Here is a 19,220-nt window from a genome sequence, read left to right on the forward strand (position 1 = left end):
GCTACATAAGTACCTTTAAAGTTTTGTTCAACTGATTATTTCTGAAAATTTCAGCCCTAAGTTGAAAAAACAAACACTAAACAGCTAAGGTTAAAAAAGCAAACACTAAACACCTAAGGTTGCCATCGGTACCCCTTTAATTTTAATCACAAATTGTGTTGTCTTGGGAGTAGCAGAGAGACTAGTTTTATACCAGTGCTCTTCAGGTCAAATGGAAATGTTATGTCAATCAGTCTGGTTAAATTTTTGTAGTTTCCTTAATATTTCTACTTTTGGAGGGTTTTTTATTTGTTTTTTGTTTTTTACTCTTCCAAATGGCACAAATGTTAATCTTCCAAGCATTTTTCTCATGTTCAGGTTACTAAGAAATGTTAGTGGTATGAATGATTCTTAACTAATACTCTTTGTAAATGAAAGCAGTGATCTGTCCAGGAAATATCTGTGCTTAGTGGCTGGTTTACTCATTGTCTTTCACAATTGAATGACCTCACAGTGACCATCTCTGCTTGTGTCAGTTGTAGTGATGATGAAGATGTTGCACCATTGTCAGCCAAATTTGCTGATATTTATCCATTGAGTAATTATGATGATACTGAGGTGGTGGCCAACATGAATGGAATCCACAGCGAATTGAATGGTGGTGGGGAAAACATGGCCCTGAAGGATGAGGTATGGACATGGCTTCTTCGTAGCAACAATAAATGACATAAAATGATGGTCTGACATTTTAATTTTTTATATTACTCTGTTTTGAAAAGTGCAAATTACAAAAGATTGTCTTTAAAGTCTCCTCAGATAAGCAGTACCAGCAGTAGTTCCTCAGAAGCTGATGATGAAGAAGCGGACGGCGAGAGTAGTGGGGAGCCCCCAGGGGCCCCGAAGGAAGATGGAGTGCTGGGAAGCAGGAGCCCCAGGACAGAGGAGAGCAAAGCAGACAGTCCACCCCCATCCTACCCAACACAGCAGGTAGGACTTTGCTTTCTGTTTTGCCAAGGATCTCTTTTTCTGTGTGTATTTTCTCTAAACATGAGCATTACTGAATACAAAATTATTTTGTTTCCCATAATTTCTGAAGGTTAGAACTGAAGAGAGTCAAGGCATACTTACAATCTCCATTTGAATCTTGTTTTTCTTGCTCGCATAGCAATCTTGATTTCGCAACACCCCATAGCAGCTCTGTGGAGGCCTTTTTTGTCTGTATAGAAGCAAAGAGAGGAGTTAAAAAAATAGTGGAATATTAAAATTTCAGGAAAGGTTTGTTTTTCCTGTTCATTATCTGTTCTTCTGTTAGCCAAAGGTGAGGGTACCTTATTAGCTTTTTTTCTCAGAATTTCATAAATAGATGCTTAAACAGTTTTTGGCCGGGCGCAGTGGCTCACGCCTGTAATCCCAGCACTTTGGGAGGCCAAGGTGGGTGGATCACTTGAGGCCAGGAATCCAAGAACAGCCTGGCCAACGTGGCAAAACCCCGTCTCTACTAAAAATACAAAAATTAGCTGGGCATGGTGGTGGGCACCCATAATCCTAGCTACTTGGGAGGCTGAGGCACAAGAATTGCTTGAACCTGGGAGGCAGAGGTTGCAGTGAGCCAAGATTGCGCCACCACGCGTCAGCCTGGGTGACAAAGCAAGACTGTTTAAAAAATAATAATAACAATAATAATAATAAGCAGTTTTTAAATGAAAGAGATAACAAATGAAGGTCAAAGTGCTTGGCTGATTTATTTTATTAGGTAATATAAATGTAACACTCAGATGGTAAAGGTGATGTTGAAAGGTCTGTCTGGGAAGTCTGACCACATCTCCTTACCAGTTTTTTCTTCTATGTATAATGTTTTTGATGTCTTATCCAAGAAAACTTTGCCTAACACAGAACTGTTTTCTTTTAGAAGATTTATAATTTTAGTTCTTAGATTCTGTTTGACTCACCATTTACTTATTGTGAGGTGAGGATATAAATTCACCTTTTCTGCATATGTAGATATCCAATTGTTTCAGTACGGTTTGTCAGAAGTACCCTATTGAATTGCCTTGGCCATTTATTGAAAATTATTGAAAATCAATGGACTATAAATGGAAGAGTTTATATTTGGACATTCCATTCTGTTCATTTGATCTCTGTGTCTGTCCTTACACCCATAGTGCATTTGACAATTGCTTTATGGTAAGTTTAGGAAAATGGGATAGGGTCTTCCCTCCAGCTTGGTACACCTTTCTCTCTCTCTCTTTTTTTTTTTTTTTTTTTGAGATGCAGTCTCCCTCTGTCACCCAGGCTGGAGTGCAGTGGCACGATCTCACCTGACTGCAACCTCTGCCTCCCGGGTTCAAGCAATTCTTCTGCCTCAGCCTCCCGAGTAGCTGGGACTACAGGTGCACGCCACCATGCCCGGCTAATTTTTTGTATTTTTAGTAGAGATGGGGTGTCACTATATTGGCCAGGCTGGTCTCGAACTCCTGACCTTGTGATCCACCCGTGTTGACTTCCCAAAGTCCTGGGATTACAAGCGTGAGCCACTGCACCCGGCTGGTACACGTTTTTCAAAATCGTTTATGCTGCTCAAAGTTCTTTGCATTCCCATATAAATTTTAGGATCTGCTTGTCAACTACAAAACACCTCCTTGGATCTTGAGGGATTGCATTGAATTCTTAAATATATATTTAGAGTTCTCCAGTGAAATCCTCTGGATGTGGTTTTGGTCTTTTATTTGTGGGATGATATAGATTAGTTTAGGAAGAATGCAATCCTAACAAAATTGAGTCTTTTAATCTGTGAATATGCTTTATCTTTCTATTTATTTAAGTCATCTTTAATTTTTCTCAGCAGTTCTAAAAAAAATTCCAGTCTTTGTGTCTGGAATATATAAGTATTATGTGTTTTCTTTCACAGTAAAAGGTATTTTCAAATTTTGATTTCCAGTTGATCATTGGTAATACATAGAAATACAATTGATTTTTTTATATTGGTCTTGTGTTCTGCAGCTTTACTAAACTTGTTTATTCTAGTAGGGTTGGTTCTAGTAGGTTCTTTTGTTGTTGTTTTGGTAGATTACTTTGGATTTTCTATATACAAGATCATGTTGTCTGCAAATAAAGTTTTAGTTCTTCATTTCCAATCTGGATGCAATGCTTTTAATCTTCCCTTCCCTTTCCCTTCTCTTTTCTTTGTTTTCTTTCCTTCCTTTCCTCTTTTTAAGAAACAGAATCTCACTCTGTCACCCAGGCTGGAGTGCACTGCTGCAGTCATGGCTCACTGCAGCCTCAAACAGCTGGGCTCAAGCAGTCTTGCTGCCTCAGCCTCCCAAGTAGCTAGGACTACAGGTGTATTACAACTACAGGCATGCGCCACCATGCCCAGCTTTAAAAAAAAAACTTTTTGTAGAGATAGGGTCTCACTATGTTGCCCAGGCTGGTCTTGAACTTCTGGCCTCAAGCAGTCCTCCTATCTCAGTCTCCCAAAGTTTTAGGATTATAGGTGTGAGGCACCACACCCAGTCTGGATGCTTTTAATTTCAATTTCTTTTTTCTTTCTTTTTTTTTTTTTGAGACGGAGTCTTGCTCTGTTGCCCAGGCTGGCGTGCAGTGGCGCTATCTCGGCTCACTGCAAGCTCTGCCTCCCAGGTTCATGCCATTCTCCTGACTCAGCCTCCCGAGTGCTTTTAATTTCTTACTCTTGCCTTATTGAGCTAGCTGGCAACAGTACAGAATAGAATTGTTACAAGCAGATATCTTTGCCTTGTTCCCAATCTTAGGGGGAGAGCATTTAATCTTTGACCACTCTTTAAATGTGATATCAAGTACAGGTTTTTCATAGATGCCCTTTATTGGGTTAAGGAAATTCTGTTCTACTCCTAATTTCTTGAGTTTTTTCATGATTTGAATATTGAATTGTATTGAATTGTATTGAATATTGAATTGTTCGGTGTTTCAAATATCTTTTCTGCATGTGTTGCTATCTTGTGGTTTTCGTTTTTTATTTTGTTACCGTGGTGTGTCACATCAGTTGATTTAAGGATATTAAATCAACCTGTGTTCCTGGGATAACTCCCACTTGGCGGTGGTATATAATCCTTTTCATATGTTCCTGAGTTGGTTTGCTAATATTTTGTTAGGATTTTTGCATCTGTGTTAATATTAATAAAATATATTGGTCTGTAGTTTCCTATCTTTGTGATGTCTTTGTCTGACTTTGGTATCAGATTAATACTGGCTTCATAGGATGAGTTAGGAAATGTTTTTTTCACTTACGTTTTCTGAAGGAGTTTAAGATTGAGATTTATTAAATATTTGATAGAATTCACCAGCAAAATCCTGTAGGCCTGGTCTCTTTTTCTGGGAAGATCTGTAATTACTAATTCAAGTTTCATTTGCTTGTAATAGGTCTTTTCAAATTTCCTGTTTCTTATTGAGTGAATTTCAGTAATTTTTGTCTTTGTAGCAGTTTACTCATTTAAGTTGTCTAATGTGTTGGCGTAAAGTTATTCTATACTGTTATAATTCTTTGTAATTCTGCAGTGCCTGCAGTGATGCTAATTCTTGATTTGGGTAATTTTATCTTCCTTTTAATGGCTTCAGTCACTTGGGCTAAAGATTTGTCAATTTCTCTGTTTTCTTTTCTGTGTCATTGGTTTCCATTCTGAAATTCATTATTTCTTTCTATGTTCTTTGAGTTTTGCTTGCTCTTCCTTTTCTAATTTGTTAAAACAAAAGCTTAGATTACTGATTTTAGAGCTTCCAAATTTATTGAGACTTGTTTATGGCCTAACATATAGCTTACCTAGATCGTGTTCTATGTGTACTTGAAAATAATTTGGATTTTGTTCTTGTTGTGTGGAGTGTTCAATAAATGAGAGTTTGATCAAGTTGGTGATGGCATTGTTCAAGTCTTCTATATTGTCTTGGTCTATTCAGGCTACCATATAAGGACAGTAATCCCATTCCTGAGAGTAGAGCCTTCCAAAGTCCTTATCGCCTAATACCATCACTTTGGAGGTTAGGCTATCAACATATGAATTTTGGAGGGGCACAGACACTCAGATCATAGTATATGTTCTTACTGATTATCTGTCTGGTGGTTTTATTGGTTACTGAGAGAGGCATATTGAAGCCTTCAAGTTTAACTGTTGGATTATTTCCTTCTCCTTTCAATTCTTCCTGGTTTTGGTTCATGCATTTGGGGGTAATGTTATTGAATTTTTGTTATAGCTCCCCTGATATATTGCCCCTTTTATCATTATGAAATGTTTGCCTACTGGTGTTTCTTAAAGTCCATTTTATTTGTTAATATAGCCACTCCACCTTCTTGGGTTACTGTGTACATGTTGTATTTTTTCATCCTTTTACTTTCAGTTTCTTTGTGTCTTTGAATCTAAAATTTGTCTAATATCTTTTAGTTGGGCCTTGTATTTTTATCCTGTATATGTCAGTATCTGCCTTTTTAAATATTAAACAAAAATTTTAGTGTACTATTTTAATTCTTCTGTTGATTCTTTTTTTAATTTTCTTAGTGGCTGCTGTAGGGTTACAATATGCATCTCTTGTGAATTTCGGTATAAAAAAACAAAAAGAAACAAAAATTAAAATACAATATGTATCTCTTTTTTCTTAGAGACAGGGTCTTGCTCTGTTACACAGGCTGGAATGGGGTGCCATCATCATGGCTCACTGCAGCCTCAAACTCCTGGGCTCAAGCAGTCTTCCTGCCTCAGCCTCCTTAGTAAGCTAGGACTATAGGCGTGTGCCGCCATGACCAGCTAATTTTTTAAATTTTAGTAGAGACAAGGTCTCCCTGTGTTGCCCAAGCTTGTCTCAAACTCCTGGCCTCCAGTGATTCTCCCGCCAGGAAATCCCAAAGTGCTAAGATTACACTTAACCAGTGTACCCAGCCACAATATGCATCTTTTTTTTTTTTTTTTTTGATACAGAGCTCTGTCACCCAGGCTGGAGTGCAGTGGCACAAACTTGGCTCACTGCAACCTCTGCTTCCCAGGTTCAAGCGATTCTCCTGCCTCAGCCTCCCAAGTAGCTGGGATTACAGATGCGCACCACCACGCCCATCTAATTTTTGTATTTTTAGTAGAGACAATGTTTTGCCACTTTGGCCAGGCTGGTCTCGAACTGACCTCAAGTGATCCGCCTGCCTCAGCCTCCCAAAGTGCTGAGATTACAGGTGTGAGCCACCGTGCCCGCCCACAATATGCATCTTAATTTATCACAATCTACTCCAGATCACTACTGACTTAATTCCAGTAAAATATACAAACTTTGCTCCGCAGGAGCTCCATTTCCTTCTTTCTCCTTTGTACTATTATTGTCCTATATATAATTACATTTGTATATGTTACAAACCAATAATATGTTTTAATTACTGCTTTATACAGCTTTATAATTTCTAGAGCAAATAAAAGAGAAAAATATATTTATACAGTGCCTGCCTGCCTGCCTTCTTTTCTTTCTTTTCCTTTTCATTTTCCTCTTTCTCTCTTTTTCTTTTTCTCTTTTCCTTTTCCTTTTCTTTTTCTTTTTTTGAGACAGAGTCACACTCTGTTGCCCAGGCTAGAGTGCAGTGGCATGATTTTGGCTCACTTCAACCTCCACCTCCCAGGTTCAAGCAGTTCTCCTGCCTCAGCCACCTGAGTAGCTGGGATCACAGGCAAGCACCATGGCACCCGGCTAATTTTTGTATTTTTGGTGGAGATGACATTTTGCCATGTTGGCCAGGCTGGTCTCAAACTCCTGACTTCAGGTGACCTATCTGCCTTGGCCTCCCAAAGTGCTGGGATTACAGGCATGAGCTACCACGCCTGGCCTGTATTTATACAGTGTTTTCTATTTGCTAGCTGGCTAGTCATTTCTGGCATTCTTCATTTTAAATTCTGCCGAATTTAAGTTACCATCTTGTTTTTTACCTTCCTTTAATATGTCTTACAGGACCAGTTTCCTAGCAGTTAATTCTCTTTTTGTGTAAATGTCTTTATTTTGCCTTCATTTTAAAAAATAGACCGGGCATGGGGGTGTCTCACGCCCAGCACTTTGGGAGGCAGAGGCAGGCAGATCACCTGAGGTCAGGAATTCAAGACCAGCCTAGCCAACATGGTGAAACCCCATCTCTTCTAAAAATACAAAAATTAGCCAGACGTGCTATCATGTGCCTGTAATCCCAGCTACTTGGGAGGCTAAGGCATAAGAATTGCTTGAACCCAGGAGGCAGAGGTTGCAGTGAGACAAGATCGCGCGCGCCATTGCACTCCAGCCTAGGCGAGAAGTGAGACTCCGTCTCAAAAATAAATAAATGAATAAAAAATAGAGTGGTTGTTTTTAGGAATAGCTTTAGATTCACAACAAAGTTCAGTGAAAGGTACAGAGATATCCTGTACCCAGTGTCCCTACACACAGCCTTCCCCACTATCAAATTCTACACCAGAGTGTTACTTTTGTTACAGTCATCAGGTGGGAGACTGTTAGAACAGTCAATTCTCCTGGCAGCCTGGCTTTCTCAAGAAGGTGTTTTAGTAGGGTCTGGGGTCATCCTAGGGACTTGGCCTTTGGCTGCAGGAAGCCTTAGGTGGTCATTGTGTGCCAGAGTTCTGCAGCTCTCAGTATCTCTTTGTTTTTATCCATCTTAAGGTTCACTGAGCTTCTTGGATCTGTAGACCAATGTTTCTCATCCCATTTGGGAAGTGGAATTTCCAGGTGTTACTTGGATGCTCTTCCCCCTTTCCTCTGGGACTTGGTTCTGCACATGCTGGAGTGCTGGCTGCTCTCCCACAGGCCTCTGAACGTCTACATACTTTCCCCTCATCTCTTCTCTCTGTTCCTAGATCAGTTCCATTGCTCTTCTTCAAGTTCACAGATGATTTTTCTGCCATCTTAAGTTTGCTTTTGAGCCCCTTTAGTGAAATTTTGGTTTAGCTATTGTACTCTTCACCTATAGAATTTATATTTTACTGTTTGTTTGTTTCTCTTTTTTTATAGTAATTCCCTATATGTTGGATCTTTATTTTCATATTTTCCTTTAATTCTCTGAACATGTTATAACAGCTGCTTTGACATCTTTGTGTGCTAATTTAGTATCTGAACTCACTCCTGTTAACCGTTTGACTATTTATTGCCTGCATGTGGGTCACACTTTTTTTTTTTTTTTTCCAGACAAGGTCTTGCTCTGCCACCCAGGCTGAAGTGCAGTGGCATGATTACAACTCACTGGAGCCTCAAGCCTCGACCTCCTGGGCTCAAACAATCCTCCCACCTCAGCCCCCCAAGTAGCTGGGACTACAGGCACACACCACCATGCCTGGATAGTTTTTGTACTTTTTGTAGAGATAGGGTTTTGCTGTGTTGCCCAGACTAGTCTTGAACTCTTGGGCTCAAATGATCTGCCCACCTCTGCCTCCCAGAGTGTTGGGATTACAGGCGTGAGGCACTGCGCCCAGCCTAGGTCATAATTTTCTTTAATCTTTGCTTATCTCATAATTTTTTGTTGAAAACTGGACATTTTAAATAGTGTAATAATTTTGCATTATCATTTTTTCCCTTGAGGGCCCTTTGTTGTCTTTTGTTTGTTTCCTTGTTTTTGTTATTTCCTGGGCTTCAGTTGCAGGATCTGTATCTCCCACATTATGTGGCTGTGGGTGTCTCAGCTTATTTCTTCTCTTCTGCTTTTTAGTTTGGCTTCTAGAGGTCTGCCCTTTGTCCACCTGGCTGATTGGCCAGCTGATGATTTGGGTGGAGGTTGCCCATGCACCTTGAATCCACAGGGGCTCCATTGTTGGCTGTGGGGTGAATGCGCTCAGCACTCAGCCAGTTCTCAAGTCAGCTGTGTTGGCTCCTTCCTCCAGCCCCTGAGGTGTCCTCAGTGCATGCACTGTGCTCTCCTGGTCAGCCAGCGAGTTGTGGACAGCTTAAGAAGCCCTTCTGTGGCGCTCTCATTTCCAGAGTTCTCTCTATTAGATTTCTGTCTCTTTTGCCACTCACCCCAGCTGGGACCTCAGTCTCAAGGGAACAGAGCTGCAGGCTTCCCTATTCATTCCCTTCTGAGTTCACTGCTTTTACTGCTTCACCCTCTGCCTGACCAGGCTGCTGTTTTTGGCAGCAGGGTTGGTTTGCACTGACATCCCTGCAGTCACAGAACTCTTGTGCCCACTGCCGACTGAGTCAGGGGTGGAGTACAGGTGCAGGAAATGGAAAGAGTCCCAGACAAGAAAGCCAGACTTGCTGTTCTTCCTTGAAGTTCTAGCTGATTTGCATGAATAAATGTGTCTCAGTATTTTCCTTGGGCTGATTTCCAGAGCCTCAGAATGGTTGCCTTTGACAATTGTGTTCAGTTTTACATTTGCCCTGAGGGAAAGGAGCCACTGACCTCTTCACTCCACCGTAACCCGAAGTCACCTGTCTGCTTTGTTTTGGAGAATCTGTGTGTGACCACTTAGAAGCAGTGTGAGCCCAGTGGAGCACAGCCATCCCCTCTCTACTCTGTCGTCTTTACTAGTTCCCTTGTCCCTGCTCACATGTGGGAAGTGAAATTTTCTGCGTAGGCATAGGATGCAGAACCAGTGACTCTACCTGAGTCTGTCTGTGGAATGAGGTACACCTTTCCTCTCTGTGCAGCTTCTTCAGTCCCAGTCTCTTGGGGTCCCTCGTTTTCCTTGCAACTGGTCAACTCAGCGTGTCAGGAAAAGCCCACTTACCTTTGTATTTGCTTTGTAACTACTTGGCAGAATGTGACTGACTTTAATTCATACCATTTATTGTTTCACTAAATAGGTATGTTTTTTTTCTTTCCTCTTAGGCTGAACAAGCTCCAAACACTTGTGAATGTCATGTTTGTAAGCAAGAAGCTTCTGGACTGACACCATCTGCAATGACAGCCGGAGCCCTTCCTCCTGGCCATCAGTTCCTGAGCCCAGAGAAGCCCACACACCCTGCACTGCACCTTTACCCTCACATCCATGGACATGTGCCTTTGCACACTGTTCCACACCTGCCACGCCCTCTCATCCACCCCACCTTGTATGCAACGCCCCCCTTCACACACAGTAAGGTAAGTCAGGGCAAAAAGGGTCTGAAAGCTCACTCTTCACTGAGATCCTACAGGAATACATAGTCAAACAAAGAAATCTGTGAATTAGCAACTTGCATAGGATAGCATCTGCTCTGGATAGGAAGGTCTGCAAGTGTTTCCATTCACCATCATCTCTTCAGCACGGTAATTTTGAACCTTTACAGTTGTAACAATCATTAAAAACAACTGTGAAGGTCATAGTTCTTTTATTCAGAATTAAATAGAAGGATTTTTCAGGTGCTATTTCTAACAGGTTAAACCTAGGGAATATTTCCACAGAAGACCAGTGATCTACTTGTGATCTTCCAGGGCTTGCTCTTCTTCTTAATGTGATAGGTAAAATAATGTGAATACAACATGAGTCCTCTAACACTGGCTGGACTCTACAGGGTCTAAAATGACTATGCTGCTTTAGCATTTAGAAATACACAAGCCTAAATAAAGGAGGAGCCCTAAGTGTGATGCCACAGAAAATTATAACGCCCTGCAGGTGATGGAGCACAGGGGAGGGTACAGACAGGAGAAGCTGCCAGAAACCCAGTGTGAAGAGCCCATTCAGGAAGTGGAGTAAGGATCTAGAAATAAGTTGATTTTTATGCATTTCTTCCCAGAGAACCTCATGTGTATACTTAGTATCTTAGACTTTACAGTGAAATTCTTAGGCTGGTTTCTTTCTTTGGACCTTAGATAGCTTTGCCTCTCTGGTTATTTTGAACTTACCTTTACCAGAATGACTCACCGTAATTCTGATTGTTTTCTTTTTTTTCTTTGTACCAGTTATTCTTGTCCAAAGGTAGCTCTAATCAGTCAAAAATATAATTTATTTCAAACCCTAATTTATTATTTAAAACAATGATTTTGAGCTGGAACAGAAAGGGAGGAGGACATGACATGGAATGATTTTTTCCAGACCACAGTTTTTCCAAACACATGTGTGTTTTCTCCCCTCTAGGGGTCACTGTGAAGTGGGGTACATGTAGCCCGTAAGTGAGGTTTGTTGTCTCTTTGCTAGGGAGAAGCGTAGGTGGAAGATTAACAGACACAGGTTTAGAATAGAGTATAATAAGTTTGCCACATCTATTATAATTACTTGGCACAACCATCCAAATTCATGCTTAAATTTTGTTAGATTGAATATTGCTCAGTTTGAACTTTTAATGATGTCTTAATAATAGAATGTTTTTTAATAGCATTTTTCAGGTATGTAGTCAGAGCCAGGCAATCTTCATGGTCCGCCTGGTTTGTAGCCTGATTTTCTCTGGGTGTATGTGTAAAGTTAGGAAGTTTTCCACTCCTTGCTGTTGCCTGAATAGAGCTCTTATTACCTAGTTCCAAGAAAAGAATATTCTGTTATATGTTTTTGCTGGTAGAAGCTATTCAAGAATTAGTTCCTGAAAATACTCAAGTAAAATAGTAAAACTGATTATTACTAAAGACTGTGGGGCCCCTTTGGTTAAAAATTGATTATTTTCCTGGGCTTTTGGCCTTTTCTTAGGAAATTCGAGATCTATATATGGGTAAAAGAAGAAAAACGTGTTTTAGGAGCATCATTTTTATCTAATATCTGTTCTTTTGATACCTGTTAAACTTTAATCATATAGAAAGATTTGAATAGAAAAGCAAATATGGATAGAAAAGCAAATATGGAGTCAAGCCATATGTGGTAGAGGTCGTATAGAAACTTAGAAATTTATGACTAAACGTTATTTCTACCACTTCAGCAAACTGAAGACTATTCACTGATTTGTTTAAAATATGTTATGTGGTGGCCATTATTATGTGGAAACATAAGATACAATTATCAAAATTCTTCATTTGCATCTGGTATGAAAATGTTCGTTTCTGTAAACAAACTTTAATTGTCACTTACCAGGTCTTACAAGATTGGTTTGTGTTATTTGACTTAGTTTGGCTTAGTTGGATGCTGTGACCACATCTGTGCCTACATCTGTGCCTAAATGCATAATGTGTTAGCCCTGAAGGGGTCTCCTGGTCCACCAGCGAGTTGTGGACAGCTTAAGAAGCAAATGAGCTGTATCAGAATAGCACAAATTTCAGTGACAATGGAGGAAGTTTCTTAGAGATAATCAACAGGAGGATTGTTGGGCAAGAAGTTCTGAATGTAGGGAGCAGAAGGTGGGTGCTGAACGTGGAGGGGGCCTTGTGTACCGTGTCTGCCATCACTTTTGCATTGTTGGGGCCTTGGGGAGTTCCTGCTGTGCTGGGGTCACAGTTTTTGCCTTTCGAGACATTATGTCATTGTAGTTGTAATTCTTATAATTCATATTTTAGGCATTGTGGGTAAATATTTAGTACCTAAAATGTTTAGCATGGGTACTATGAAAAATTTATTTTCTGGCTGGTTGTGGTAGCTCACGCCTGTAATCCCAGCGCTTTGGGAGGCTGAGGTGAGAGGATTGATTGAGCCTGGGCGCCCAAGACCAGAGCAACATAGTAAAACCCTGTCTCTACCAAAAAACAAAAAAATTCTTGAAATTAAAAAGAGTTGAAGACTAATTTCTATTTTCAAGTGTCTCCATACCAGTGACATACTGAATTTATGTATTGAGTATAAGTTATTTGAAAGTTCAAAGTAATTGCTGAGAAAAATACAGTAATGAAATACTACATAAAATAAAAACTGTAAGTGCCAGAGAATTTAATTTCCAAATATTTGGGGATCTCCCAACTATCTTTTTGTTACTGATTTCTACTTTAATTCCATTGTGATCTAAAAGCATGCAGTGTATAATCTCTGGTTTTTTGAGTTTATTAAGGTATGTTTTATGGCTCAGAATATGGTCTGTCTTGGTGAATGTTCCATGTGAGCTTCAGAGGAATATGTGTTCTGCCGTTGTTCAGTGAAGTGGTCTTCAGATGCTCATTATGTCCAATTGATTGATGGTGCTCTTGAGTTCTGTCAGTCAGCAACTATGTTCTGACTGATTCTCTGCCTGCTGGATCTGTTCATTTCTGATTGAGTGCCCTTGAAGACTTCCATTGTAATAATGGATTCATCGGTTTCTCCTTGCACAGTTCTGTCAGCTTTTGCCCTACAAAGTTTGATGCTCTGTTATTAGCGGCACACACATTGAGAATTGTTACGTTGTCTTGGAGAATTGACCCTTTATCATTATGTAATGCTCCTCATTACCACTGGTAACTTCCCTTGCTCTGAAGTCTGTTCTGCCTGAAATTAATATAGCTCCTCTAGCTTTCTTTTGGTTAGTGTTAGCATGGTATATCTTCCTTCATTGCTTACTTTTTGAAAAGATTTATTATAGTGAAATATGCATAACATAAAATTTACAATCTTAACCATTTTTAAGTATAGAATTCAGTGGTATTAAATACATTGATAATGTTGTGCAGCCATCATCCGTCTCCATAACTCTTTTCATCTTGTAAAACTGGAGGTTTTTACCTGTTAAACAATAACTCCACTTTCTCCCAGCACTGGGCATCCATCATTCTACTTTGTCTTTATGATTGTGACTATTCTAAGTACCTCATGTACATGGAATTGTACAGTATTTCTCTTTTTGTCACTGGCTTATTTCACTTAGCATAACGTCCTCAGCGTTTATTCATGTTGTCGCATATTGCAGAATCTCCTTCCTTTTTAAGGCTAAATAATACTCATCATATGGCTGTACCCTATTTTGTGTCTCCATCAGTGAACACATGTGTTGTTTCCATACATTAGCTACTATGAACAGTGCTGTTGTAAACATGAGTGTACAAATATTTCAGGACCCTGCTTTCAGTTGTTTGGGGTGTGTACCCAGAAGTGGAATTGCTAGATCATACGGTAATTGTATTTGTAATTTTTGGAGGAACTGCCACCGTTTCCTACAGTGGCTGCACCATTTTACATTCCCACCAGCAGCGCACAAGGGTTTCAGTTTCTCCACATCCTCATTAACACTTGTTATTTTCTGTTTTGCTTTTTTAATAGTAACCATCCTCAAGGATGTAAGGTGGTATCACATTGTAGGGCTTTTTTTCTTCTGTAAATGACTGTAGATACATTGTAGTTTTGATTTGCGTTTCCTTAGTGTTTAGTGATGTTGGGCATCTTTTCATTGTTCATTGACTATTCGTATATCTTTTTTGGAGAAACGTCTATTCAAGTCCTTTGCTCGTTTTTGAATCAGGTTTGTTGTTGTTGTTGCATTTTAATTCTCTGTCTATTCTGGATATTAGTCCTTTATCAGATATATGATTTGCAAGTATTTTCTCCCATTCTATGGGTTGCCTTTTTACTCTGTTGATAGTGTCTGTTGACACACAACATTTAAAAATTTTTCAGCCAGGCGCGGTGGCTCACGCCTGTAATTCCAGCACTTTGGGAGGCCGAGGCAGGTGGATCACGAGGCAGGCGGATCACGAGGTCAGGAGATGGAGACCATCCTGGGTAACACAGTGAAACCCCGTCTCTACTAAAAATACAAAAAATTAGCCGGGTGTGGTGGCGGGCGCCTGTAGTCCCAGCTACTCGGGAGGCTGAGGCAGGAGAATGGCATGAACCCAGAAGGTGGAGCTTGCAGTGAGCCAAGATCACGTCACTGCACTCCAGCCTGGGCGACAGAGCAAGATTCTGTCTCAAAAAAAAAAAAAAAAAATTCATGCAGTCCAATTTGTCTATTCTTTGTTGCCTGTGCCTTTGGCGTTACATCCAATAAATCATTGCCAAATCCAGTGTTGTGAAGCTTTTGCCCTCTGTTCTCTCCTAAGAGTTTTGTTCTTTCCTTACATTTAGGTCGGTAATCCATTTTTTAGTTCATTTTTATATATGGTGTTAGGTAAGGGTCCAACTTCATTCTTTTGCATGTGGATATTCAGTTGTCCCAGTACCATTTGTTAAAAAGACTGCCCTTTTCCTGTTGAAGGATCTTGCCATCCTTGTCAAAAATCATTTGACTATATATCTGAAGTTTCAGTTTTGGGCTTTCTGTTCTGTTCCATTGGTCTGTATGTCATGCTGATGCCACACTGTTTTGATTGCTATATCTTTGCAGTAAGTTTTGAAATCAGGAAGTGTGAGTCTACCAGGTTCGGTGGTTTTTGGTTTTTTTTTTTTTGGTAAAGATTGTTTGGGTTGGCCGGGCACGGTGGCTTACACTTGTAATCCCAGCACTTTGGGAGGCCGAGGCAGGCGGATCACGAGGTCAGGAGATCGAGACCATCCTGGCTAATGCAGTGAAACCCTGTCTCTACTAAAAATACAAAAAATTAGCTGGGCGTGGTGGCACGTGCCTGTAGTCCCAGTTACTCGGGAGGCTGAGGTAGGAGAATCACTTGAACCTGGGAGGCGGAGGTTGCAGTGAGCCGAGATCACGCCATTGCACTCCAGCCTGGGCAACAAGAGGGAAACTCTGTCTCAAAAAAAAAAAAAAAAAAAAGATTGTTTGGGTTATTCAGGATCCTGTGAGATTCTATATGAATTTAGGGTGGATTTTTCTATTTCTTCAAAATACATCATTGGGATTTTGATAGGGACTGCATAACTGCATTGAATCTGTAGATCACTTTGGGCAGTATGTACCTTCTAACAGTATTTGTCTTCTAATCAATGAATATGGTATGTGTTTTCATTTATTTATGTTTTTTTAATTTATTAGAGCAGTGTTTTGTAGTGTGTGTGTGTGTGTTTGTTTGTTTGTTTGTTTGTTTGAGACAGAGTCTCCCTCTGTTACCCAGGCTGGAATGCAGTGGCACGATCCTGGCTCACTGCAACCTCCACCTCCTGGGTTCAAACGATTCTCCTGCTTCAGCCTCCTGTACAGGCACGTGCCACCACGCCTGGCTAATTTTTTGTATTTTAATAAAGACGGGGTTTCACCGTGTTAGCCAGGATGGTCCCAGTCTCCTGACTTCGTGATCTGCCCGCCTTGGCCTCCCAAAGTGGTGGGATTACAGGCGTGAGCCACCGCGCCCCGCCTGTTTTGTAGTTTTTATGGTACAACTCTTTCACTTCTTTGGTTAGTTCCCGTTGGTGTTTTGTTTTGGTTTTGGTGTTTTTTTTTTGAGACAGAATCTCACTTTGTTGCCTGCGCTGGAGTGCAGTGGCATGATCTTGGCTCACTGCACCCTCCACCACCCAGGTTCAAGCGATTCTCCTGTCTCAGCCTCCTGAGTAGCTGGGATTACAGGTATGCACCTCCATGCCTGGCTAATTGTTGTATTTTTAGTAGAGACGGGGTTTTACCATGTTGGCCAGGCTGGTCTCGAACTCCTGACCTCAAGTGATCCTCCCGCCTCGGCCTCCCAAACTGCTGGGATTACAGGCGTGAGCCACTGTGCCCAGCCCTGAATTATTATTTTTGATGCTGTTGTGAATGGAATTGTTTTCATAATTTCCTTTTCCAACTGACCATTGTTAGTGTATAGACATGCAGCTGATTTTCGAGTGTTGATTTTGTATCTTCCCACTTTGCTGAATTCATCTATTCTAACAGACTTTTTTTGTGGAATCTTTGGAGTTTTCTACATTGTAAAATCATATCATCTACAAACAGAGATAATTTTACTTGTTCCTTTCCAGTTTAGGTGCCTTTTATTTCTTTTTCTTGCCTGTTTGCTGTGGCTGAAATTTCTAATACTATGTTGAATAGAAGTGGTGAAAGCAGGCATCCTTGCCTTGTTCCTGTTATTTAAGGAAAAGCTTTCATTCGTTCACCATTGTTTGCTGTGGGTTTTTCATATATGGCTTTTATTATGTTTTGGTAGTTTTCCTTCTATTCCTAGTTTGTTGGGTGTTTTTGTGATGAATGGGTGTTGAATTTGTCACATGCTTTTTCTGCACCAGTTGTGATGATCTTTGGCTTTTTCCAGTCTGTTAATGTGGCATATTAACATTGATTACTTTTTATACATAGAATTATCCTTGCACTCTGGGAATGACTCCCACTTGGTCATGGTGTATGAATCTTTTAATATGCTGCTGTATTCAGTTTGCTAGTATTTTGTTGAGGATGTTTGCATGAATGTTCATAAGTGATAGTCGTTCATAGTTTTCTTTCTTTTTTTTTTTTTTTTTTTTTTTTTGAGACAGAGTTTTGCTCATTACCCAGGCTGAGTGCAGTGGCGCGATCTTGGCTCACTGCAGCCTCTGCCTCCTGGGTTCATGTGATTCTCCTGCCTCAGCCTCCAGAGTAGCTGGGATTACAGGCATGCACCACCAGGCCCGGCTAATTTTGTATTTTTAGTAGAGATGGGGTTTCTCCATGTTGGTCAGCTGGTCTCGAGCTCCCGACCTCAGGTGATCCACCCGCCTCTGTCTCCCAAAGTGTTGGGATTACAGGCGTGAGCCACCGCACCTGGCCCTGTAGTTTCCTTACAGTGTCTTTGGCTTTGATATGGGGATATGCTCAGGACATGAGTTAGAAAGTGTTCCCTCGTCTTCAGTTTTTTGGAAACTTTGAGAAAGATTGGTATTAATTATTTAAATATTTGGTAGAATTGACTAGTGAAGCAATCAGGTTTGGGGCTTTTCTTTATTGGGTGATTTTTTTTTTTTTTTTTTGAGATGGAGTCTTGCTCTGTCACCCAGGCTGGAATGCAGTGGCACAATCTCCACTCATTGCAACCTCCACCTCTCAGATTCAAGCAATTCCCTGGCCTCAGCCTCCAAAGTAGCTGGAACTACAGGCACATGCCACCACACCCAGCTAATTTTTGTATTTTTAGTAGAGACGGGGTTTTGCCATGTTGGCCAGGCTGGTCTCAAACTCCTGACCTCAGGTGATCCGCCCATCTCGGCCTCCCAAAGTGCTGGGATTACAGGCATGAGCCACTGCGCCCGGCCTGTTGGGTGGTTTTTGATTACCAGTTCAATCTCCTTACTAGTTACAGGTCTGTTCAGACTTTTCTATTTCTTTATGATTTCGTCTTGATAGGTTTTGTGTTTCTAAAAATTTTTTCATTTCATCTGTTTTATCCAGTGTGTTAGTGTACAGTTGTTCTTAATAGTTTCTTTTTTCTTTGAAACAGCATCTCACTGTGTCACCCAGGCAGGAGTACAATGGCATGATCATAGCTCATTGCAGCCTCAAACTCTTAGGCTCAAGCGTTCCTCTTGCCTCGGCCCCCCAATAGCTGGGACTACAGGCATGTGCCACCACTCCCAGCTAATTTTTTTTTTTTATTGTTTTGGACTCTTCCAGAGAGAAGACAGGGTCTCACTATGTTACCCAGTCTGGACTGAAACTCCTGGGCTAAAGCAGTCCTACTACCTCAGCCTCCCAAAGTGCTGGGATTATAGGCAAGAGTTACCAAGCCCAGCCAGTACTTACTTACTTTTTTTTTTTTTTTTTTTTTTTTTGAGACGGAGTCTCGCTTTGTCGCCTAGGCTGAAGTGCAGTGGCACCATCTTGGCTCACTGCAACCTCTGCCTCCCAGGTTCAAGAGATTCTCCTGCCTCAGCCTCCCAAATAGTTGGGATTACAGGCGCCCACCACCATGCCTGGCTAATTTTTGTATTTTTGGTAGAGATGGGGTTTCACCATGTTGGTCAGGCCGGTCTCGAACCCCTGACCTCAGGTGATCCACCCGCCTGGGCCTTCCAAAGTGCTGGGATTACAGGCATGAGCCACGGTGCCCAGCCCAGCCAGTACTTTCTTATAATACCTTTTATGTTTTTTTCTTAATTTTAATTTAATTTTCTGCTTTTTAGAGATAGTCTTGCTCTGTTGCCCAGGCTGGAGTGCAGTAGCACGATCATAGCTCACTGGAGCCTCAAACGCTTGAGCTCAAATGATTCTCCTGTGTTAGCCTCCCAAGTAGCTATGATTACAGGTGTGCGCCACCACTCCCAGCCCCATTTATTTCTGTGTAATCAATAATAATGTCCCCACTTTCATTTCTGATTATAGTAATTTGAGTCTTTTTTTTTTCTTAGTCCATCTCACTAAAGTTTTGTCAGTTTTGTTTCTCTTTTCAAAGAACTATATTTTGGTTTCATTGATTTTTTTTTTTTCCCCTATTTTTCTATTCTCCATTTCATTGATCATTAATCTCTGCTCTAAATTACCTTTCTTCTGCTAGCTTTGGGTTTAGCTTGTTCTTTTTCTAATTCATTAAGATGTGAAGTTAGGGAGGGTTTTTTGTTTCATTTTATTTGTTGTTGTTATTGAGACAAGGCTTACTCAGTTGCCCAGCC

At 40.7% G+C, this 19,220-nt stretch overlaps 1 protein-coding gene across 8 annotated transcripts in view; it reads left to right on the top strand.

The window, feature by feature from the left end:
- The window catches only part of FAM193A (family with sequence similarity 193 member A), a 195,522-nt gene that overhangs the window by 125,568 nt on the left and 50,734 nt on the right, over positions 1 to 19,220 (top strand). For all 8 annotated transcript variants that reach the window (XR_010126197.1, XM_063664421.1, XM_054486584.2 and 5 more), the window contains 3 exons: positions 516 to 669; positions 787 to 966; positions 9,785 to 10,036. Coding sequence is in view for 7 of the 8 variants with exons in the window: in XM_063664421.1 (XP_063520491.1) it covers positions 516 to 669; positions 787 to 966; positions 9,785 to 10,036 (586 nt within the window). In the remaining variant the exon portion in view is untranslated. The remainder of the gene's footprint in view (positions 1 to 515; positions 670 to 786; positions 967 to 9,784; positions 10,037 to 19,220) is intronic.

This window comes from Pongo pygmaeus, chromosome 3, assembly GCF_028885625.2.
Source record: "Pongo pygmaeus isolate AG05252 chromosome 3, NHGRI_mPonPyg2-v2.0_pri, whole genome shotgun sequence".
NCBI lineage: Eukaryota > Metazoa > Chordata > Mammalia > Primates > Hominidae > Pongo > Pongo pygmaeus.